General features: G+C 39.4%; 1 protein-coding gene across 25 annotated transcripts in view; it reads left to right on the plus strand.

Moving 5' to 3' along the window:
- Positions 1–25978, plus strand: part of dnm1a (dynamin 1a) — a gene marked incomplete at its 3' end in the record, with an annotated part of 101423 nt that overhangs the window by 51864 nt on the left and 23581 nt on the right. For all 25 annotated transcript variants that reach the window (XR_014606236.1, XR_014606237.1, XR_014606238.1 and 22 more), the window contains one exon: positions 2449–2562. Coding sequence is in view for 9 of the 25 variants with exons in the window: in XM_084114593.1 (XP_083970719.1) it covers positions 2449–2562 (114 nt within the window). The remainder of the gene's footprint in view (positions 1–2448; positions 2563–25978) is intronic.

Here is a 25978-nt window from a genome sequence, read left to right on the forward strand (position 1 = left end):
AGAGTAGTGTAGTGTAGTGTAGAGTAGTGTGTAGTGTGTGTAGTGTAGTGTGTAGTGTAGAGTAGTGTGTAGTGTAGAGTAGTGTGTGTAGTGTGTGTAGTGTAGAGTAGTGTGTAGTGTAGAGTAGTGTGTAGTGTAGAGTAGTGTGTAGTGTAGTGTAGTGTGTGTAGTGTGTAGTGTAGAGTAGTGTGTGTAGTGTAGTGTGTAGTGTAGAGTAGTGTGTAGTGTAGAGTAGTGTGTAGTGTAGAGTAGTGTGTGTAGTGTAGAGTAGTGTGTGTAGTGTAGAGTAGTGTGTAGTGTGTGTAGTGTGTGTAGAGTAGTGTGTAGTGTAGAGTAGTGTGTAGTGTAGAGTAGTGTGTGTAGTGTGTGTAGTGTAGAGTAGTGTGTAGTGTGTGTAGTGTAGTGTGTAGTGTAGAGTAGTGTGTAGTGTGTGTAGTGTGTGTAGAGTAGTGTGTAGTGTGTGTAGTGTGTAGTGTGTGTAGTGTAGTGTAGTGTGTAGTGTAGAGTAGTGTGTAGTGTGTGTAGTGTGTAGTGTGTGTAGTGTAGAGTAGTGTGTAGTGTGTGTAGTGTAGAGTAGTGTGTAGTGTGTGTAGTGTAGAGTAGTGTGTAGTGTGTGTAGTGTAGTGTGTAGTGTAGAGTAGTGTGTAGTGTGTGTAGAGTAGTGTGTAGTGTAGAGTAGTGTGTAGTGTAGAGTAGTGTGTAGTGTAGTGTAGTGTGTGTAGAGTAGTGTGTAGTGTGTAGAGTAGTGTGTAGTGTAGAGTAGTGTGTAGTGTGAGTAGTGTAGTGTGTAGTGTAGTGTAGTGTGTGTAGAGTAGTGTGTAGTGTGTAGAGTAGTGTGTAGTGTAGAGTAGTGTGTAGTGTGAGTAGTGTAGTGTGTAGTGTAGAGTAGTGTGTAGTGTGTGTAGTGTAGTGTGTGTAGAGTAGTGTGTAGTGTAGAGTAGTGTGTAGTGTGAGTAGTGTAGTGTGTAGTGTAGAGTAGTGTGTAGTGTAGAGTAGTGTGTAGTGTGAGTAGTGTAGTGTGTAGTGTAGAGTAGTGTGTAGTGTGTGTAGTGTAGTGTGTAGAGTAGTGTGTAGTGTAGAGTAGTGTGTAGTGTAGAGTAGTGTGTAGTGTGTGTAGTGTAGTGTGTGTAGAGTAGTGTGTAGTGTGTGTAGTGTGTGTAGTGTAGTGTGTAGAGTAGTGTGTAGTGTAGAGTAGTGTGTAGTGTGTGTAGTGTAGTGTGTAGTGTGTGTAGTGTAGTGTGTGTAGTGTGCATTACAAAGGGTTTCTTTTTATCTTCATGCCACAAGCGTGTTCTTGATTTTAGTTAAAACTAGTGTTTTTTCTGCTCTGCCAAGAACTCTCTGATCTTTATGTAGAAAATAAAAAATATATATATTTTTAGGACTATTCTTTTTTTTTTCATTGCATTTTGTTCTTTACATTAAACATAAGTAAATAAATATGAGTTGAATTTCGGCGTGGGATTGCGTGTATTGCACATAATTTTACTCTTTTTTAAAATTTTATAATTTTTCGCTTCTTATTGCGCTTAAACGGTCAAATACTCACAAAATAATGTCGAAACGCCGTTCTTGGCGAGTATTCTCGTAAACACAGTCACGGTGTTCTCAGTGAATGTAAACAGCTGAGAAAGAAAACGCATGTGTATCAGTGGATCAGTGCGTCAGGTCTTAAAGTGACAGCAGCCTAATAAACCTGCTGACAAATTATGATATTAAAAATATGTATATGGCAGTTTTTCCCTGTAGTTTCGATGTTAAAATTGTGGCCAGTGTAAATGCTGAGTGGCTTGTAACTTTGGAAAACCACTAGCCAGAGTTGCTGATGAGCAAAATGTCAAGCCCTGATTGTGTTTATACAGTCAAACCAACATTTCTTCAACATTTCTCACATTATCACAGTTTATTCGCTATAGTTTAGAAAACAGTAATAAAATATGAGCAGAACTCAGTGGATATTTGACTGGTTTTGTCCGTCCTTCTGTTAGACTGTCTCACACATGAATTATGTTGAATATCTGTCAGCTGTTAAATTTAACTACACAATTAGATAATACCAGTTTAGCTCAACCAATCACCAAGCAATGCTTCATTGTGTTCAGTCTGTGTGTAACAAGAGCATTAGCAATTAAAGACAAAACACACTTCAGCAAAACATGATCAGGTCAAAGTGTCTGAATCATTATTGGGCCCGAATTGTTATAAATGTCACTGGTAGTCACTGTATGAAGAATTATTGGGTATAATATGTCACAGTTTACTGTATTTTGCTCTCCTCACTCACAGAAATGATCTAGTGTCCTGATCACACTAGTAAAGAAATATATATCTGGTGTCTGATTAATTGTGTGGTTTATAAGTGTTCATCACTGCACACAGACTCTTGTGTTTGTCAGTGGGCATTATGCAGTAATACACACGACGTGTGTGTGTGTGTGTGTGTTTCAGGTGATCAGGAAGGGCTGGCTGACCATTAACAACATCGGCATCATGAAGGGCGGCGCTAAAGAGTACTGGTTTGTCCTGACGGCCGAATCGCTGTCCTGGTACAAGGATGACGAGGTGAGACGTTTGCCATGTCTTTGGCTTCAGATTGAGAGTTTCGTTCCGGTTTTGCTGTATTGGGTCGTTTAGGATCTTCAAACCAAACAAATGTTTATTTATTTCTACACTTCAGTATATGTTAGTCCGAACCAGTAATCATGTTTTTGACAATTCTGCGTGGATGGGATCATTTTTAAATTGTTAATTTATTTACTACTTAAATTATGACTACATTATTATGTAATTTGCATTTTTATTTAAATAATTTAGCACTTTTTAAACTTTTTTTTAAATGCCATAAATTGTGTATGACAGATAGGACCATAATTTATTATGCACATTAAATAACATTAATTATAATCTATTAATTAATCTGTCTAATAACGTCTACAAATATAATAGTTTCCTGTCTACCAAGTTCTGACAATGTATGGAATATTATATTAAGAGATTATCCCAAAAAAAAAAAAAACAGTCAGTCATGTTCTCAGTGAATGTAAACAGCTGAGAAAGAAAACGCATCAGTGTAATGGATCAGTGCGTCAGGTCTTAAAGTGACAGCAGCCTAATATTCCTGCTGAAAAATTATGATGATATTAAAAATATGTATATGAGATTATCCAAAAAAAACAATAGGCCTTTAAAAGCACGCGATCACGAGCAGCTGAACTTCTCCATTGATTACAGTGTTATAATTACTGTTAGTATAATAGTACACTGCAAAATCCTTATTTGTTTATTCACCTGTGAGTGGGTCTATGTAAAATATGGGACGATTCTGTATTATTCTTTTCAACTCAGCTCTTCAAATCAACATTATTGTCTCATAACCGCATCACAACTGATCGTTTGCATCAAAGTTAAAGCAACATCGTCTTGATTTACGTTGGAGATGTGCCTCGGAGCGTCCCGCGAGCTTCGTCGAACACCGGCGCCGGCGCGACGGCTTCTCACCAATCATCACTCCCTTCAGCTTTAACGCCACGCTTTTATGTGGAATTATTTATATCAGTTTTCCGCAATAGAAAAGAAATGATCTCAATTCGGTTATTTTTAAGCCGTTTCTGCTGACTTGACTCTCTTTTTCCCCTCGGCGTGTTTCTGGCCGGAGAGTTTTCCAGCACTGGAAGGTTTTCCTGCTAAATGAAGCTTGCAGGATCCGAGAGGTTTTCTCTTTCAGAAAGGAAACGCAAAAAAAACAAACGTTACAGGATGATGATGCTTGTTACATTTTAAGCTCAATCATGTTTCGATCGGGGGTGAATATTTATGAAGAAAAGGGTAGAAACAGTAATATTGTGAAATATTTTAAATCATCTGTTTTCTATGTGAATATACAGTAAAGTGTAATTTATTCCTGTGATCAAAGCTGAATTTTCAGCATCATTACTCCAGCCTTCAGTGTCACATGATCCTTTAGAAATCAGTAGAATATGATGATTTTATCATTATTATCAATGTTGAAAACAATTGTGCTTGTGAAAACTGTGATATATTTAATTTTTTCAGGATTATTTGAGGAATAGAATAATAGCAATTATTTGAAATAGAATATTTTTGCAATAAAAAAGTTTTGTTTTTGTATTATATTAGGTTTTTCACAGAAATCTGAAGCAGGTACAACTGTTTTTAACACTGATAATAATCATAAATGTTTCTTGAGCATCAAATCCTCATATTAGAGTGATTTCTGAAGGATCATGTGACACTGAAGACTGGAGTAATGATGCTGAAAATTCAGCTTTGATCACAGGAATAAATTACACTTCACTATATATTCACATAGAAAACAGATGATTTACATTATAATAATATTTCACTATTTGTTACTGTATTTTTGATTAATAAATGCAGCCTTGGTGAGCAGAAGAGACTTTTTTTAAACAGAACATTGTAAACTTTTTATTGGTAGTGTAAGCATATGTATCTTTATAGTATTTTTAGAGCATTCTGTTGACTTTGAAATGTTCTCACTAGGGATCGTGTAAAGCTGGCACACACATGTGCATACCAGAGCCTGACCTGCCACACACACTCACACACACACTATTTCTTTGAAAGTTAATGGTTTTATGAGGAGCAGCCCTCTCTTGACGAGTGTGTGTGTGTGTGTGTGTGTGTGTGTGTGTGTGTGTGTGAGAGAGAGAGAGACAGAGTGAGTGAGTGAGTGAGTGAGTGAGAGAGAGAGAGAGAGAGAGAGAGAGAGAGAGAGAGAGAGAGAGAGAGAGAGAGAGAGAGAGAGAGAGAGAGAGAGAGAGTGTGTGTGTGTGTGGTTAGCTGGTTTAGGTCAGTCTAACTAGGAGCATGTGGGGCAGAGACAGCGAGGGTGTGTGTGTGTGTGTGTGCTGCAGTCCACTTTCATCTGTCTGCGAACACAAAGTCTCCTTCACACACACACACACACTCCCATGTATTTATTTTACCGTGGGCTGGCGATGTCAGTTTCCCAGCACTCAGAGCCCCAAAACTAACACAGTCCGACTCTGAAGTAAAACACTCACTAATGAGCTCAGAGAGCAGCAGAAACACTTCCACGAGTGTGTCTGAACACGACGAGTCCTCAAACACACACACACACACACACGTCTTCCTCTCCGCTGAGGTCGAGACCCACATCACTCTCTGTCTAAATGATCAACAAGCGTCTCAGTGACATCACTTCCTGAATCGTCTCAGTGCAGATGAATCTCTATAGACGTGTCCTCAAACAAACACACACACACACACACACACACACACACACACTGGTGTTCTTGGGGAAACAGGCAGCGCTGGTGATACTAGATCTGCTTCCTATTATCACACACACACAGTGACTCGCGAAAGACATGAATGAAGAAAAACCTGGAAGCAAATGAACCAGAAACCCTGCGATGGCCTCAATGGCCTGTCAATCAAACGTCCACACACAAACACACTCATGCTTTCAACATGAAGACACATCACAGATATTTAAAGCTGATTGTCAGATTTTTTAATACAATTTGGTTCACAAACTATTTAAATCATGATGGAGGCCATTTTAATAGTGTGTGTGTGTTGCGTATTGTGTTGTTTTTACAGCATCTCAAACCTTGAGCGGCATGTTTTTAAGATGTGTGTGTGTGTGTGTGTGTGTGTGTGATGTTGTGTGAAGTGCTGAAATAAAAACACAAACACATTTTCTACACTCAACGAGAGAACACCACAAGGGTTCTGTCAGGCACTGGTGTGTGTACTGAGCCTTTTAGAGGTTCCCTTCATGGGATCATTTTAAAGATTTAGCTTTAATTCATTTTTGTTATTTTAATTAAATTCTATGAATTAAACAGCTCACAAACTTTATCACTAGAAAAAGAAAATATAATTGAAATAATTACATTAAACATGAAAGTATTATGCAATCATTAAAGACTTTTCAGGCATAAAGGGTTTTTAAAATTGAATCATGAACCCTAGAGTTCTAAACAGAACCCCATTTAAGCTTTTTGTTCTAAGGTGTGTGTGTGTGTGTGTGTGTGTGTGTGTGTGTCCTGGTAAACCCAACATTATAGGGATAAAATGTCCCCACAAACATGCCAATATCTAAAATCCTTGGGACATTTTTTGTTCCCCTTGAGGAAAACAGCTTAAATCAGACTAAGTGATATTAAAATTTTTAAAAAAATGTTGAAAGTTTCGTGTGATGGGTAGGTTTAGGGGTCGGGTTAGTGTGTGAGTGTGTGTGTGATGGGTAGGTTTAGGGGTCGGGTTAGTGTGTGTGTGTGTGAGATGGGTAGGTTTAGGGGTCGGGTTAGTGTGTGAGTGTGTGTGTGATGGGTAGGTTTAGGGGTCGGGTTAGTGTGTGAGTGTGTGTGTGTGAGATGGGTAGGTTTAGGGGTCGGGTTAGTGTGTGAGTGTGTGTGTGTGAGATGGGTAGGTTTAGGGGTCGGGTTAGTGTGTGAGTGTGTGTGTGTGAGATGGGTAGGTTTAGGGGTCGGGTTAGTGTGTGAGTGTGTGTGTGTGAGATGGGTAGGTTTAGGGGTCGGGTTAGTGTGCGTGTGTGAGATGGGTAGGTTTAGGGGTCAGGTTAGTGTGTGAGTGTGTGTGTGAGAGATGGGTAGGTTTAGGGGTCGGGTTAGTGTGTGAGTGTGAGATGGGTAGGTTTAGGGGTCGGGTTAGTGTGTGAGTGTGTGTGTGTGAGATGGGTAGGTTTAGGGGTCGGGTTAGTGTGTGTGTGTGAGATGGGTAGGTTTAGGGGTCGGGTTAGTGTGTGAGTGTGTGTGTGTGAGATGGGTAGGTTTAGGGGTCGGGTTAGTGTGTGAGTGTGTGTGTGTGAGATGGGTAGGTTTAGGGGTCGGGTTAGTGTGTGAGTGTGTGTGTGTGAGATGGGTAGGTTTAGGGGTCGGGTTAGTGTGTGTGTGTGAGATGGGTAGGTTTAGGGGTCGGGTTAGTGTGTGTGTGTGAGATGGGTAGGTTTAGGGGTCGGGTTAGTGTGTGAGTGTGTGTGTGTGTGATGGGTAGGTTTAGGGGTCGGGTTAGTGTGTGTGTGTGAGATGGGTAGGTTTAGGGGTCGGGTTAGTGTGTGAGTGTGTGTGTGTGAGATGGGTAGGTTTAGGGGTCGGGTTAGTGTGTGAGTGTGTGTGTGTGAGATGGGTAGGTTTAGGGGTCGGGTTAGTGTGTGTGTGTGTGAGATGGGTAGGTTTAGGGGTCGGGTTAGTGTGTGAGTGTGTGTGTGTGAGATGGGTAGGTTTAGGGGTCGGGTTAGTGTGTGTGTGTGAGATGGGTAGGTTTAGGGGTCGGGTTAGTGTGTGAGTGTGTGTGTGTGAGATGGGTAGGTTTAGGGGTCGGGTTAGTGTGTGTGTGTGAGATGGGTAGGTTTAGGGGTCGGGTTAGTGTGTGAGTGTGTGTGTGTGAGATGGGTAGGTTTAGGGGTCGGGTTAGTGTGTGTGTGTGAGATGGGTAGGTTTAGGGGTCGGGTTAGTGTGTGAGTGTGTGAGATGGGTAGGTTTAGGGGTCGGGTTAGTGTGTGTGTGTGAGATGGGTAGGTTTAGGGGTCGGGTTAGTGTGTGAGTGTGTGTGTGTGTGATGGGTAGGTTTAGGGGTCGGGTTAGTGTGTGTGTGTGTGTGAGATGGGTAGGTTTAGGGGTCGGGTTAGTGTGTGAGTGTGTGTGTGTGAGATGGGTAGGTTTAGGGGTCGGGTTAGTGTGTGTGTGTGAGATGGGTAGGTTTAGGGGTCAGGTTAGTGTGTGAGTGTGTGTGTGTGAGTGAGATGGGTAGGTTTAGGGGTCAGGTTAGTGTGTGTGTGTGTGAGATGGGTAGGTTTAGGGGTCGGGTTAGTGTGTGAGTGTGTGTGTGTGAGATGGGTAGGTTTAGGGGTCGGGTTAGTGTGTGTGTGTGAGATGGGTAGGTTTAGGGGTCGGGTTAGTGTGTGAGTGTGTGTGTGTGAGATGGGTAGGTTTAGAGGTCGGGTTAGTGTGTGTGTGTGAGATGGGTAGGTTTAGGGGTCAGGTTAGTGTTTGTGTGTGTGTGTGATGGGTAGGTTTAGGGGTCGGGTTAGTGTGTGTGTGTGTGTGTGTGTGTGTGTGTGTGATGGGTAGGTTTAGGGGTCGGGTTTGTGTGTGTGTGTGTGTGAGATGGGTAGGTTTAGAGGTCGGGTTAGTGTGTGTGTGTGTGTGTGTGTGTGTGTGAGATGGGTAGGTTTAGGGGTCGGGTTAGTGTGTGTGATGGGTAGGTTTAGGGGTCGGGTTAGTGTGTGTGTGTGTGTGTGTGTGATGGGTAGGTCTAGGGGTCGGGTTAGTGTGTGTGTGTGTTTGATGGGTAGGTTTAGGGGTCGGGTTAGTGTGTGTGTGTGTGTGATGGGTAAGTTTAGGGGTCAGGTTAGTGTGTGTGTGTGTGTGTGTGATGGGTAGGTTTAGGGGTCAGGTTAGTGTGTGTGTGTGTGATGGGTAGGTTTAGGGATCGGGTTAGTGTTTGTGTGTGTGTGTTTGTGATGGGTAGGTTTAGGGGTCGGGTTAGTGTGTGTGTGTGTGATGGGTAGGTTTAGGGATCGGGTTAGTGTTTGTGTGTGTGTGTTTGTGATGGGTAGGTTTAGGGGTCGGGTTAGTGTGTGTGTGTGTGATGGGTAGGTTTAGGGGTCAGGTTAGTGTGTGTGTGTGTGATGGGTAGGTTTAGGGATCGGGTTAGTGTTTGTGATGGGTAGGTTTAGGGGTCGGGTTAGTGTGTGTGTGTGTGATGGGTAGGTTTAGGGATCGGGTTAGTGTGTGTGTGTGTGATGGGTAGGTTTAGGGGTCGGGTTAGTGTGTGTGTGTGATGGGTAGGTTTAGGGGTCAGGTTAGTGTGTGTGTGTGTGATGGGTAGGTTTAGGGATCGGGTTAGTGTTTGTGTGTGTGTGTTTGTGATGGGTAGGTTTAGGGGTCGGGTTAGTGTGTGTGTGTGTGTGATGGGTAGGTTGTGGGGTCGGGTTAGTGTGTGTAATGGGTAGGGTTTAGTGTAAGTGGAGAGAACATACAGTTTGTACAGTATCAAAATAATTAAGTCTATAGAAAGTCCCCATAAAACAGCATAAGTGAGTGTGTGTGTGTGTATGTATGAGAGAGAGAGTGTGTGTGTGTGTGTGTGTGAGAGAGAGAGAGAGTGTGTGTGTGTGTGTGTGAGAGAGAGAAAGAGAGAGTGTGTGTGTGTGTGAGTGAGAGAGAGAGATTGTGTGAGTGTGTCTGAGAGAGAGTGAGCGAGTGTGTGTCTCTGAGTGTGTGTGTCTATGAGTGTGTGTGTGTGTCTGAGTGTGTGTGTGTGTGTGTGTAAGCAGAAGTAAAGGCAGCGGATCAGGAAACTCTGTGATCCAGGAAAGGTCTTAAGTAGAAACACACTCGTCTGGTTTTCATTTGTCTGGATGTTTGCAAGCGTGTGAAAGATCTTCATCCGAGACGCAGTTCGTCTTCGTTCTCGACTCGCTCTTATTTAACCAGAAGCAGATGAAAACACAAGAGGAAAATAATCCCAGTCGTTTCTCCTAAACCTCCGAGGAATATCATCATTAGACGAGTTTCAGATCTCGAAAATGCCAAAGTCTGCAGTCAGAAGTCAGGGACACTCAAAACACTTCTAATTAAATTCATTTTAAAGCTCTATACTCTTGACTCACTGGAGTCTGGAAGTGCAGGAGAAACTCTGAGACGGTGATGTAATCAGTTAAAGCTGCAGTGTGTAATATTTAGGAGGATCTGTGAACAGAAATGCAATATCATATACAATACTGTCTTCAGTGGTGTGTAAAGACCTTACATAACGAACCATTATGTTTTTATTACATTGAAATGTGCAGACATGTTTCTACGGTGGCCCTAAAGGGACAAACGCGTTTTGTCACTATGTTGTTCTTCGTGTAAAGAAGCGAGCTAAAGTCAGCGGATAAAACACTGACACAATGATGAACAGGTGACAATAATAATCACAATAACATCGTTTCACTGAATAATTAAGTAAACCTAATTTCTTAATTTATCTTTGTAAAGAAACCTCATTGCTACTCTCTGCTGTCTCAGGCGACGACATCACTTCCTGTCGGCCACCGTAACTTCTGTTAGGTGCAATTCGTAATCTCACCACTAGATGCCGCTAAAAATCACACACTGCACCTTTAAGATAAAACGACACTCTTCACACTTTGCACACGTAAACTTTATTCATTGATTACATTTACATGAATTATTATCTTATTTAACCGGATACAGATGAAAATATATATAAAGGAAATATATAAATATAAGGAAAAATAATCGCTTTCAAATCCCAGTTGTTTCTCCTAAACCTCTGAGGAATATTATCATTAGATGAGTTTCTCGACAATTTTGTCCGTTATTAAAAAGTCATTTCTAATCAAATTCATTTTATAGCTCTATGCTATTGACTCAGAGTCTGGAGAAACACACACACAGATGCAATAAGTTAAGATAAAACGACACTCTTTGCACACGTAAACTTTATTCCTTGATTACATCATCGACACGAACACATGCTGAACAGATCAGTCGTCTACTGAACCTCTGATGATGATGATGATGATGATTCTTCATCCGTCTTGAGCTTCCCCGTCCAGCCTAACCAATGTGCAGACTACTGTACAAACACTACGACCTGAACAGGTAGTCTGAACACTGGGCAGGCGTGACGGGCGTCTCGCTAAACTCACCCGGTGCGAGTCTGATGATGATGATGATGATGATGGAGTCTGAAACAGGCAGAATATGGAGGTCAGACAAACATGATGATGAGGATGATGCGTTCTGATTGGATGCTTCCCTTTTTCCGGGGAGAGTGATGATGCGTTCCCTGTGGTTTCAGGTTTCACTCAGAAATTCCCTAAAACTCTGCTGCACGTAGCGGGTTTAGTGCAGACCGCAAAATCATTTCTGACACCTTTATACATATATAGAATAAGTTTAATTTTTTCCCAAATTAAATTTTTTTTTTTTCGTTCAATTTTTTTTTGTACTTTATTTTAATAGTTAAATTAAATTTTAGTAAGCATGTCTAATTAACTGAAATCATGAAACTTGTACAATTTATTAAAAGTTTAACAAACATTACATGTTTAGAGTCCTTTGAAATTAATTTTCCCTCTTAAATTCAGCTTTATTTTTTACATTTTTTAACCAAAATCTGTGTTTTCTGTTTTAAATATTTCGTCTATGGCTCTAATTAACTTCAAAATGTACTTCTTTGATACATACGATTGATGTTTCTGGTCATTAAAAAAAATATATATATCCATCTATCTATAGGTTTCTGGTTATTTAGTGAATAATTTTGAATTATCAAATAAAATTATATGGCTATATATATATATATATATATATATATATATATATATTAATTTGATTAGATCAATACATTTTATCCATCCATCCATCTATATATCTGAGCTTTATATAGATTTCTGGTCATTTAGTGATTGATTTTGTAACCTGACTTTGATAAATCACACACACTCTTGTTTCACATCTTCATCACATCTGATGATCTGAACCTTTATCTTTAAAGTTCTGCTGTACAATTAACAACAGATGAGCTGGAAATATTAATATGAATCGCCTCTAAACGTGAAACATCATCAAACGGCGGTGAATATACTGCACCTCATCTCCTGCTGTTTGTCCTCCTGAGTGTCAGTTTTCCCAGTATTTCTCAGTTTTCCTCGACTCTGGACGTCTCAGCTGTAGACTCTTCATATTTCTCCCCATGGCGTTCCCGAACACATTCCCTATCATCCCGCCGGCGTCTGATGAGCGCCTCGGTGCGTGGACTCGCAGGCTTGACGTGGCACACGACTGGTCACTGACTCCACCAGTGAGCGAGTGAGGGAGCGGAGAGGAGAAAGAGGCGGGGCTTAGCTCCTCTTCCCTCGTCTGGGTTTCGGTCCTGCTTTTTTTAGGGTGGCAGCAGGAAGTTGATGGTCAAAGGTCAACAGGAAGTGAAGCGCATTAATTTGCCGCATGTGTTGTGTCATTTTCGGGGAGGGGGATCGTTTCGGGTGGAAAATGCGCATGTGTGAGCGTGTGTGTGTGTGTATGTGTGAGTGAGTGTATGTGTGTGTGAGTGTATGTGTGTGAGTGAGTGTGTGTGTGAGTGTGTGTGTGTGTGTGTGTGTGAGTGTGCCACTGGTCCATGATTCTGTACATGTATTTGACTGCATCTATAGTATTTATGTCCCGGTAAATTCTTAAATTAAAATGATGTCCCTGTAAATTCTTTTAATTCTTTCTAGCGGGATCGTTTCGGGTGGAAAATGCGCATGTGTGAGTGTGTGTGTGAGTAAATGAATGTGTGTGTGTGAGTGTGTGTTTGTGTGTGTGTGAGTGAGTGTGAGTGAATGTGTGTGTGAGTGTGAGTGTGAGTGTGAGTGTGAGTGTGTGTGTGAGTGTGTGTGTTTGTGTGTGTGTGAGTGAGTGTGAGTGAGTGTGAGTGAATGTGTGTGTGAGTGTGTGAGTATGTGTGTGTGTGTTAAGTTCATCAGATGTGTTGAGGTTACCTGGAGCTCAAACAGTAGAGCGTTGGCGCTTGCAACACCAAGGTCATGGGTTCGATTCCCAGGGAAAGCAAGAACTGATAAGAATGTAAATGTGTAGCTTGAAATGCAATGTACGTCGCTTTGGATAAAAGCGTCTGCCAAATGTGTGTGTGAGTGTGAGTTGCATGGCTTTGTAGCGCTGCAGGAATGTCGGAGTTTCTTGGCATGACGGTGGGCCTGTAATAACTCCAGATGTGCGGGACTGTGTTTTTCCTTCTGAAGCCGATTTCCTTTCCCTGTCCGGCGTGAATAAAGAGGCCTTTATGCTGGACGACCCCCCCGTTCTCCCACACACACACACACACACACACACACACACACTTAAACGTTGGGCAACTGAGTCGAAATCAGGACCAGATTTGATGTGGGAGGCAGCAGAGATCGACCCACATAGAGACGCTCCATCACCGGTCGGAGAAACTACGAAAGCGTTTAACACTGTAACTGTGATGATTAAAGTGTGGGAATGGAAATAGTGTAAAGCTTATGATAATCTTACTAGTTACACTGCCGTTTAAAGGTTTTTGATCGGTAAGATTTTTAATGTTTTTAATAGAAGTCTCTTCTGCTCACCAAGGCTGAGTTTATTTGATTAAAAATACAAAAAACCCCAGTAATAATGTGAAATATTATTCTAATGTAAATCATCTTTTTTCTATGTGAATATACAGTAAAGTGTAATTTATTCCTGTGATCAAAGCTGAATTTTCAGCATCATTACTCCAGTCTTCAGTGTCACATGATCCTTCAGAAATCATTCTAATATGATGATTTGATGCTCAAGAAACATTAAATTTAACTTTGATTTACATTGTAATAATATTTCACAATATTACTGTTTTCTTGTATTTTTAATCAAATAAATGCAGCCTTGATGAGCAGAACTTCTTTTAAAAACATTAAAAATCTAAACGATCAAAAACCTTTAAATGGCCGTGTACTGTAGTTTTACTTAAACATGATACACTACACCTCTAACACTGAGCATTACAGTTCAGCGTGTGTGTTTTCAGCGTTTCTGCTCCAGACGTGAAGTACAGTATAAAAAACCACCTAGCAATGCTTTTTTTATGTAAAAATCAGGTCGTTTCAGATTCTTTTTTTCTCTATTGAATCTCCACCCGTTCTTGTGGTGTGCAGTGATGTGGTGTGTGTGTGTGTGTGTGTGTCACGGGAGGAGCTCTGGGTGGCGACTGTGTTTGCTTTAGCTACGGTTTCTCCTCTCGGACCCGAGCGAGGAGCTGGCTCAGCACTCCTGAAGTCCTCAATGTTGCACTGCAAAAAAACCAAAAAACATTCTTTGTGGATATTTTTGTCTTGTTTTAAGGACGCTTGCATATTTTAACTGAAAATTTTTTTTTTTTTTTTTTTTTTAACACATTTAGATGTCAAATTTAACAGTGCATATAATTCATTAAATTAATAAATCAAATCAAATCAAGTATATTTGTATAGCGCTTTTCACAATACAGATTGTATCAAAGCAGCTTCACAGTATTAAATTAAAATAAAATAATACAACAAGGTTTGTTTCTAGTGGAATTTATTGATTGATAGAATAAAATAAAATATCCCCCAAATATCCCCAACTGAGCAAGCCAAAGGCAACAGTGGCAAGGAACCGAAAAAACTCCAAGTGACCTAATGGAGAAAAAAAACAACCTTGAGTTCTCCTCTGGCATTTATGAACTAGAGGCCGGATTGTAGTTTGAAACTGTGAGATTAACAATATTATATGAATGCCTGGCTGAAAAGATGCGTCTTTAATCTAGTTTTAAACTGGGAGAGCGAGTCCGAGCAACGAACAGTATCAGGAAGACTATTCCAGAGTTTCGGAGCCAAATGTGAAAATGCTCTCCCTCCTTTGGTTGATCTGGATATCCTAGGTATGACCAAAAGCCTCGAATTTATTGATCTTAAAAAGCCTCGAATTTATTGATCTTAATAATAATAAATAAATAATAAATTAAATAGTTACATTTTTATTTTTTAAAAATATTTTAACTGGATAATAATTCACACATATTTTTTTAAATTAAATTAACAAATTTAGATGACAAATTTAACAGTGCATATAATTCATTAAATTAATAAATTAAATAGTTACATTTTTTAAAACATTTTAACTGAATAATTCACAAAATGTTTTTTTTAAATTAAATGAACACATTTAGATGTCAAATTTAACAATGCATATAATTAATTAAATAATAAATTAGTTACATTTTTATTTTTTAAAAACATTTTAACTGGAAAATTCACAAAAACAAAATTTGTAATTTAATTGAAATTAAACCAATGTAGCAGATTTTAGATGTAAAATTGAACAGATTAGTGCGTATGATTAAATGAATAAATTAAATAAACATTTTTTTAGTTTTTTTCTCATGCAAATGGATTTTTCCAGTTAAAATATGTAAACATCTTTACTAAACAATAAGGATCTTTACTTGGAAAACAAACTTTTTTTCAGTTTTTTTTAAATTATTTTCCTCATGTAAATTGATTAATTGATTATTAGTTTATATAATCACATGCACTATTGGATCAAGTTTGACCCTTTTTCTATCTAAAAAAAAAAAAAAAAAAGTTTTATTTGAAATCTGGTTTGTGAATTTAGCAAATAAAACATGCAATGCATAAAACTGTATCCAGTGCAACTCTCAGTTAACACTGTTAAAGTGATCCCTCCCTCCCCCCACATACACTCACACAATCCTGTGGGAAACACTGTATTATTACATTAATATATTTAGCATGAGAGAATGGAAATGTTGTAAACCTGCTCTCAGAGACGCTGAACTTCACGGCCGTCGACTGTGAAGCGGCAGAAAAAGCCTCTGTCTGCGACACCATCGTCCTCTCATTAAACTCCCCCGGGCCGCCGGGAACATTCGTGTTCTTTATGAGGGAGCCAATGATAGAGTTCAGTATGTTCAGTTCATTCTGGCTCGGTTTTATTTCCGTCTGCGAACCCAAAACACACTCTAAAGTCTTTCATGAACTGATGAGATGTTTACCTTGAATGTGATGTATAGAAGCATGCATAAATGTCGGTGAAACAAACTTCAAAGACGCAAGCGCACAGAGATGAAGTCCTGGAAAATATTCTATGCAAGTACGTGCAATATGCAATGTTTGCTTCAAGGGTTAGTTCACCCAAAAATGAAGATTCTGTCAGTAATTATTCACCCTCATGTCGTTCCAAACCCGTAAGACCTTTGTTCATCTTCAGAACACAAATTAAGATATTTTTGATGATATCCGACACTTTCTGATCCCTCCATAGACAGCAACGTCATTTACACTTTCAAGGCCCAGAAAGGTAGTAAAGACACCATTAAAATAGTCCAAGTGACTCCAGTGGCTCGACCTTAAAGGGATGGTTCGGAGTGAAATCACCCTAGGGTCCTTTGCACCATGACCTCGAGCCAAACACCCCCCAGAAGCCTTTTTTCTAGAGATATCAGCCGGATGGTTTAGTGCAGGCGCTAATGGATCCAAGGCTGTATCTGGTAAATTACCGCACTAATAATGGCCAGAATGGCACCAAACTTCTACAGTAGTACAAATAGGTTCTGTACTCATAAAACGAGGCGTTGGAAAGTTTGTAAGTACATCAGGAGATTATTTAAATAACACTTGCCTGACGGCTAATGCTACCGCTAACCTGGACGTCGACGTCATTTCAGTGGTTTGGGAAAAGCCCATAAAAGTCCTGCAGAAAGCCAGTATATCCAAGTTTTTTTTTTTTGAAGTGTTGACAACTTAGTGTTAAAGCTGCAGTCGGCAAGTCTGGCAGATTGAGTGGATTTGGCCAAAATTTTGAATGTTTACAACTCTCATGCCCCTCCCCCACTACCAACGAGCACCCGCCCATCGTCAGTGCGTGTGTACCTGATTTTCTGTGAACGCGTCCGTCTCTTCAGCATCGATCAACACCATGGACTCGGAGGTAGGCTGCCCTGGCTAATCTACCCATAGATAGCAATAACCGAGGAATTGGAAGCTTGTTATTAGATTTTCTCTCCGCCATCACGCTTCGTACAATCTTCAGGCGAACTTCAGGCGTGTCGTGTGCATGTGATATTGTAATGTGCGCGTCTGCGCGAGGGAGGGGGGATCTGTGGCGTGTGCACGAACTGTGATTGACAGTCAGATCTCACACTCCCCTGCGCTGATTGGACCCGATGAGACGGGAGCGGTGGATTTTTGCAAAACAAATAACACGCTCCAGGTGGAGTTAGAAGCTCGGTTTTTTTCTAAAACCACCTTATTTATGTTGTTCTGTCGGATTATAGTGTCAATTTCACTGAATTTGATCAAAAAAATGTTGCCGACGGCAGCTTTAACTAATAATTGTTATAAACTGGTACTACCAACAAAATATTAGTGCATTCCTGGAGCTGGGCGTCGTTACACTACATCCTTATGCATCGCTTTCTGCCAGGACTTTTACGGGCTTTTCCCAAACCACTGAAGTGACGTCCGGGTTAGCGGTAAATTTATTTGTCCTATTTGTAATTCGATTGTTTGTTCTTATTTTGTTACTGAATGCTTACTTGTTTTAAATTCACATTAATTAGGCTGGTAGTTTTTGTTGTAGTATCAAAATTGGATTAAATAATTGATATTTCACTGGTTTTGACAAACATTTGAACCGCTGACCCGATCCTCAGCACTGAGCCCTGCTGGAGCAGCTCTAGTCTAAGCTGAGGTCATGGTGCAAAGGACCATAGGTTGATTTTACTCCGAACCAGCCCTTTAAGGTTATCAAGCGACGAGAATACTTTTTGTGCGCAAAAACAAACAAAAATAACGACTTTATTCAACTCTTCATGTTCTTCTATGTGTCCGAGTGAGTTCACGTAGTGTAACAGCGCATCGCTTCTGGGTCGTACGCATAGGCGTCGATGACGGCGTACCCACCAGATTTCGTCATGAGTCATTTTGTACCAACCACTTTTTTTTCAGATAACGTCCATAATTATTAGACTTTGGGTTAGATTTTTTTGACAGTTTTCAGTGGTTTGAGGAGCAATATGAGAGAGATTTGGTGATCGTTGTTTGGGTACATTAAACCACGTAAAGCTTTTTCACGTTAGTACTTATATAAAGCCCATGAGAACCGTGGGGAGTCAACTCACAGCCGCTCCCATGCCCTGCTGAAAATGTGAAGCAGAAACGCTTAATGGCAGATTACGTCCATAATAATTTGACTTTTGGTTCGATTTTTTGACCGTTTTCAGTGGTTATGAAGAGCAATATGAGAGAGAGATTTGGTAATCAATGACTACGTTTACATGCAGCCAATAACCCGTTCAAAACCGGAATATTAGCAATAACCCGGTCGCGCACGGCCATGTAAACACCGGCAAAAACCCGGATATGCTCATATCCCGGTTTTTAAAAACCCGGATATTATACCTGGGGTACCCCTTTTCTAACCCGAATATTTGGTCATGTAAACGCGTATCGGCATATCCCCATCAAAAGGAACATTGATTTGTGTTCTGCGCATGTTCTATTCGCAAGGAATCTTGGTCTTTTGAGCATAGATATCATATATAAAGGCTAGATGTCTCGTGCGCGCTGCTGGCCAATGGAGATCGACGTCCGCACACGGCGGCCATCTTGCCACAGTGGACTCGCTCACTCGTTTAATGGTGCATATACTTTTAAATAACCATAACTTGCTCAATTTTCTACCGATTTTCAAACGGTTTGGTTTGTTATAAACGTCAGAGATGTAGTTATGACACTACATACATACACTGCATACATATGAATAATTATAACATACATGTTCAAGCATTCGGAATTATAGCCACGTTAATAACGTTTGTAAGAAACCAAACCGTTTGTAAATCCGTCAATATTTCAGCGAGATATGAGGATTTGTGTGCATGCTGATCACTCACCTAATACACAGCTTCACTGTGGTAAGATGGCCGAACAGTGATGCCGGAAGTGACTGCGCCATAAGACATCTAGCGTTTATATATGATATCTATGCTTTTGAGTAGAGACGGCGCATACAAAAGCCCGCGTGCAGTATACCGGAAGTAAACAAGAAGTAGAGGTAAACATGGCGAGACGCAGCACAGCACCACACAACACCGCCCATGCTTGTACGTCAGAACGGAGGCTCACTATAATATATATCATATAATGATATGGAAGAGAGATGGTTGAATAAAGTCGTTATTTTTGTTTTTTTGCGCACAGAAATTGTCGCTTGATAACCTTAAGGTTGAGCCACTGTAGTCACTGGACTATTTTAAACATTGTCTTTACTAACTTTCTGGACCGGCAAGTTTCAATAACAGAGAAGCCTATGGAGGAGTGAGACAGCTCTCAGATTTACTCAACAATATCTTCATTTGTGTTCTGAAGATGAACGAGAGTCTGACGGGGTTGAACAACATGAGGGAGAGTAATTACTGACAGAACTTTCATTTCTGGGTGAACTAACGCTTGAAGACTGCCAGATAAGAGTGAGCACACGGATGCAGAAGTGCACGTATAGTCAGCGCTTGACCTTGGCTATGGGGGGGTCGAGGTCGTCCTGGTGTGAGGCTGTTTGCCTGCAGACTTTAGAGCGGGACACTGAGGGGTTAATGTGTTTAGCAGAGCCGTCGCTGCTGTAGACATCAGTGTGTGTTCAGAGGGTTCGGGACCATCAACTCAAACCAGACCTCCTCTCTCGTACTGCTCCAACCAAAGACGCATTCTTTCTTTCTAATCATATTAGCTCAGCAAAAGGCCTTCAGCTTTACGACGCTGGGGGGAAATCTCTTTCTTCTTTTTGTAGCGTGTCAGTATTTTCATAGGAGCTTTTCCAAATGATACATCACTGGATTTACTTTGCATTCAGTTGCACAGACGGTCTTGCATATTTTATTACATCAGTTTGTTTGGCTTGAGTAAATTAACCCTATTCATGTGCTTCTTTGTATGGCAAAATATTTAAATAACAAATATCAGCTTTCTGTCTTTTTTTGTTCTTGACAAGGCTATTTTAGTCAGTCACAGATCCTAGGGCCCGTTTTATTTTTTCCCAAATTCCATTTTATTTTGTTCCAAATTCCAGTTTTTAAATGATGATTCCAATGATTCCTTAAAAAAAAAAAAAAAAAAAATTTTTTTATTTTTTTTTATTTTAATACTTATTTTTTTTAGTAAGCATGTCTAATTAATTGAAATCATGAAACTTTTTTACAATTTAACAACAATTTATTAAAGGTTTAACAAACAATATATGTTTAGGGCCCTTTGAAATGCTTTTTTCCCCCCTCAAATTCTGTTTTATTTTGATAAAATTCTGTTTTAAATTTTCTGGATTCCATTTTAATGGCTTAATTAAATTGTAATCATTAAAAAATATATCTATAATTTTTTTCGAATTTTTTTTTTTATTCAGAAATTGTTTTGTATTTAAATTTTTCTTGCCATCAAATGAAAAGCATAAAACATTAACTAATTTAATTAATCTTTTATTCATATGAAATTAAACAAAGTGCTGCACAGCAGAGCTTTACTGTTAAAAGTAAAACATGAAAGAAAAATCTTGATTATTCCTTAAATTGTTTTAATAATAATAATAATAGTAATTATTATTACTATTAGTGTTAGTATTATTACATTGCGATGTAGCAAATTCTACTGTACAACAATAATATATTTGTCACAATTTCCTCAAGTTAAACTGAACTTTTATTTTGACGGGTTGCCGTGAAGACTTGAGTTTCTGCGCCATTCATTCACAGAGACACGCAGGATTCATATTTAGTCTTTAAGTGGTTTAATATTCACAGACACTAGCCTATATCAAGATTTGATAAGTGTACAGACCTGCTTTTTATTTATTCATAAAAAAAATTGGCAAATTCAGTGAAATTCGCTGAAATCCTACGGCCCTCAGATCCCCAGATTAATACTCCTCTGAGTATAAAAACTAAAAAGCCTCAGAGAAGTTTCAGATCATTTTGTGAGTAACTTGTGGAGTCGTTTCGCATCTTTACATTTCAAAGCATCTTCTCCAAAACCAAGCGCTGTACGAGGGATCGTTCTGCACAGAATGACGCTTTCCTTTTTTCCTTTTGTGAATTAAAGACAGAAAAGACGGGGGGAAAAACCATGCATTTAGAAAATTGCCGTTGGCCTGAGCTCAAGGCGCAGTCGTTCTGGTAATGAAGGGTTAGAGCGGCATTATTGCTCCCAGATGCTTCTCCACGTCTCTTTGATGCAAACCCAGTCTCACACACACACACACACACACACACACACTTTTAACGCAGCACATTTCTGTTTCAGACCGCTTCATTTTTGGTTCAGTTCATATATAATACGTTTTTGGTTCAGTTCTACATATATAATACCATTATGGCTCTATATGTCGGTTCTGACGCGAACGCATGAACGTGGACGTGTGTAAACATGCACACGTCTTAAAAGCGTGTTTGTTTGCATTACCGCGCGAAGTGTTTATGAATCGAGTCTGAACTTCCTCCGCTCTTATAATTGCGCGCGCGAGTATTAGTCACACCAAAAACAAAACAATGGAAAATATTCCCAGTTCAGTCCGTGTGGTTGGCCATAGGAAAGAAACATCTCTAATTTTATAAATATATATATGCGATACGATGAAGGAGCGACGTCTGAGTGTTGCTAGAAGTGATTACCCAGAGTTCTTGGGTCGGAGTCAAAAAATGTCTTAAGAAAACTCAGAGCCATCGAGACTTTACAAGACCATATGGAGAATCATTCAGTGTGTGTGTGTGTGTTTTGGGAGCTGGGGAGGTCAGAGGTCACGACTGATATACACTGATGTCTGACTTCTCACCCGCTGATGACTTCCATGCGTGTGTCTGTGTGTGTGTGTGTGTGTGTAACGTGAGGTTATGTTTAGTCGCAGCTCTGTGGTCTGTTGCTCTGTATATATATGACTCTCTGTGGGGTTTTTTCTTTAAACACACACACACACACACACACACACACACACACACACACACACACACACACACACACACACACACACACACAATGCTGCTAATTTTTTAATCTGTGTTGTCTGGGTTTGTTTGGATTCCCAGGGCAGATTTATAGCAGATACTCTTAATTTTTCTTATTTTTAAACTTTAAAGGCTTCTTGAGTTGATGTTTATGGGTGAATTTTACAGAAAACTGCCCTGGTCAAAAAAAAAAAAAAAAGTGTATTTTTATGAGGAAAATAGATTTTTAGGACCATTAAAATGGTCTGAATTGTGTTCATTTTATTGTATTTTTTATTTACTTTTATTGTGTTGCTTTTTGCACTTTAAGCTCTAATGCTTGACATGATAAAAGAAAATGAGGAAACAAATAATCGCACATCAAACCATTTAAAGGAATAGTGAAAATTCTGTCATCATTTACTCACCCTCATGTTGTTTCAAACCTGTATGAATTTCTTTCTTCTGCTGAACAGAAAGGAAGATATTTAGAAGAATGTCAGTAACCAGACAGTTTCTGGGTCCCATTGACTTCCATATAGTAGGAAAAAAATATACTATGGAAGTCAATGGGACCCAGAAACTGTTTGGTTACTGACATTCTTCTAAATATCTTCCTTTCTGTTCAGCAGAAGAAAGAAATTCATACAGGTTTGAAACAACATGAGGGTGAGTATATGATGACAGAATTGTCATTTTAAAGTGAACTACTCCTTTAATATCACATACTAACATTTTATAGGTTACAGAATTCAGTTTTTTACATGTATTTTTTTAAATGTTTGAAATAATTTTGAAAATGACTCCATTACAGGGATTTTTTAATTTTTAATTAAAAAAACAACAACATTAAATTCACCACAGAAAATACTACCATAATAAGTAAATTCTTGATTTAAATAATATATCATTATATCATATCATTGAGTATTAAGTGGGAAATCTGCTTAATTCTCATAAATATAAGGCAAAATTTAAACAAAACAAAAAATCTTAATGTTCTAAATATTGACTTGATTTTAAATTCTTCTTCTTTTTTTTTCTTAGTAAAAATTAGGTTTTGAAAGATTAGGAAATGCTTAATATAATATAAATAATATATCATTATATCATATCATTAGGCGCGTTTCCATTACAGATTTGCGTAAAACTTTTTTACATCAGATTAGATTAGTGATTTTTTTTTACAAAAAAAAGATTAGCGATTTTTTCTAAATGTCGACAAAAAACTATTGCAAAATGACGGCGTTTCCATTAACCGATAGCCTGGTTAAAACCAGACCATTCTCAGTAGTAACTGATTTATGGTCTGGCAAAGCTTCATTAATAACTCATTTCCAAAGGGGCGTCACCAACGGGCGTCGCTCAAATGCCTCTGGGTGCAATTGGATAGACCTAAAACCAATCAGAGCGATCGTCATCGTGTAAAGCCGTATGCTGCGTCCCTAAGTTACACTACGCCATAAAAGTATGTACTCTTTTTGAGAAGAAAAGGTATTTACTTTTTAATGTGTAGCAAAAAAGTAGGCAAGCTTTGGGACATACTACTTCGTCATCTTTATCGGACGGATCTGTCGCGTGCATCCTGTCACTTAAACTGCCCTGTCAATCATCTTGTCACAGTTAAAATCCTCTATTAAATCTAATTTAATTTCCTACCGTTTCGGAGAGAAATGTAGTAGCACGTTCATGTGCCAGAGGGTCTTTCATGGAGACTGTCCTCATGCGTTTGCAATTTGAATATAATAATGCATTTAAAAGTTGAACGACGTCGCTCAAATGCCTCTGGGTGCAATTGGATAGACCTAAAACCAATCAGAGCGATCGTCATCGTGTAAAGCCCGCCTCAACGTTTCTGATTGGTGCCGCGATTTCGACGGATTAGAAATGGGCTTGAATGAGCTCTTTGCCAGACTACTTGCAGAGCAAATCTAAATTTGCCGGAAGTTGTCTGGGTTTTCCCAGGCTAATTAACCGATGTTATGCGAATGAAACTTCATTTTTTCCTCTAGCGATTAGTAAAATCATTCCAAAAACCATGGCAACGGACGCTGGTGGGTTTATGCACTATATCCCAGCCACTGCACTGGCCATTATTATTATTAATGGAAGGAGATGTATGCGTGTTTTCCAAGCATTAATGGTAAGGAACGACTCTTATTATACTTGTGAGCGGCACATATGAGGTGTTTCTCCCTCATTTCTGCTTCGAGGTCTTGATTGTGGCATTTATTTGAGGTTCAGAATCCATTATTCCTGTCATTCTTTTGTCTTATATGAATTTAATGAAGAACTCTGTCTCGTATTCTGTCCAAACATACCGCGTCATCTACGTCAGGTGACTGTAAATGCTTCCATTGCAGATTTGCGAAATATTTAGTTTTCGAATTGCCTGGAAAAAAAAAAGTCATGCGAGCGTAAAAACTGTTTTGCGATATATGGGAGTTTTTGCGAAAATTACGTGTTTCCATTGGCTGTATTTTCAATTCGCAATTTCAATTTGCGCAATTTGAAGGGTAATGGAAACACGGCTATTGAGTGTTCAGTGTGAAATTGCTTAATTCTAATCAATATAATGCAAAATCTTCAAATCACAATATGATTTTTTTTTTTTTTAATGGTTCTAAATATTGACTTATTTTTTTGTTCTCTGTGAAAATGAGTTTTTGACATGTTTTGAACGATTCACAAGATTATACGGGTTCTTAATATTTCATTGTGTTTTTCAGGTCAGTGTTTTGGTTTCTGGATTCTGTTTTAATGGTTCTTTTATTTTGAAAGTAACACAAAAAATGATCATTGTCATCGTTTACTAGGCTGAGGAAATTACAGAACTGGGTGAAATGTTGCTTTCAAAATGAAGCTTAGAACAAAGTTTCAAACCTATTTGACTTTCATTCTTCTGTGGAACACAAAAGATGATATTTTCTGTACAAAGCTGGTAAATGTAATGCTCATCTGTGCTTTAGAGCTCGACAGCCACTGGTCACTGCTTTCATTGTACAAATAAGATCATATTGAATGTTCTGCTTTTTGTGCTTTACAGAAGAAAAAATCTTCATGTCTTAAAAATATCTTGAATGTAACTCGACACCCTTGCCTAATTTAGTATGCGCGGTTCTATGAATATGCAAATGAGCCCCGCCTCCACTCACTCACTCAGCTCAGAGATCCACTGGTTGACGATCACACGTTGATCTGATTGGTTACAAGGTAGTTTGTGACGTCAGAAACACCAGCGATTTCAAAGCGTGTTTTTGAGACTGTCTTTGGTTCACTGCAGTTTTAAGGAGGAAATACTCAGCAATGGAGTCGACTTATGAATTTACACATGGTTTGTCTTAAAGCATATTAAAAACACCACACAGACACATAAACAACGTTAAAACGAGGGGAAGAAACAATGACAGAATGATCACTGTTTCTTTAAGAGCGCAGCCATGATCTTTCTATCGTTTCCTCTTTTCCCTCCTTTCCTCAAGCCTCTCTTTCTAAAATCTGGCTGAGGAAAAGGAAAAGTGTGAGTCATGAGCAACTTCTCCCCAGTCAGAAACTCTCTGTGTGTGTGTGTGTGTGTACCTACTTAACTCTATTTTGGAGACAAATTTGTACCCAGAAGTGTCCAAAACCTGACAAAATCTCAGCAAAAACCTCATCCTCAAAACGTCCTCATTTGTAAATCTGGAATAAAAATAAAGTAATTAAAGGTTTTCTAAAAATGTAAAAATGCAGAAAGTTTTGTGTGATGGGTAGGTTTAGTGTGTGTGTGTGTGTGTGATGGGTAGGTTTAGTGTGTGTGTAGGTTTAGGGGTCGGGTTAGTGTAAGGAGACAGAATATACAGTTTTGTACAGTATAAAAACCATTACGTCTATGGAGAGTCCCTATTTAGATAGCTAAGTAAATGTGTGTGTGTGTAGAAGACGGTTGCTAAGGCTTCATAGATGACGTCATCCCTTCTCCACCGTGGCGACTGTATGTTTTATATGTGATGACGAGCAGCGAACACACTCGGAAAACCCCTGAAACTGACGAAAAGCCCCAAGTCGAGTTTCAGAAGAGATCTTGAACTGTGCTCAAGTTTGCCAGCGTCTGCAATCAGACTCAGAGATGTTTAATGACGCTGTGGCGGACCAGACTCGACCGCTCGCCCGCCCTGACGGGTTATTTTAGGTCTGTCGACTCTAATCAGTTCCAGCCGCGTGTGGCGGAGACTGAACATCACTCATATATATATATACACACACACACACACACAGTTCACACACACTCTCACACACTGGGGGCTGTTTTTTCCCTCTGCACTCTTTCTTTGTTACTATAGTCACTCATCACTGTTATTATCACTCATGTTAATGATCTGAATAAACCTCTCACACTAATGTCCTAAATGACGCACTATACTGAGGCTCCTCC

Source organism: Abramis brama (genome assembly GCF_963993115.1).
Source record: "Abramis brama genome assembly, chromosome: 5".
NCBI classification, from domain to species: Eukaryota; Metazoa; Chordata; class Actinopteri; order Cypriniformes; family Leuciscidae; genus Abramis; species Abramis brama.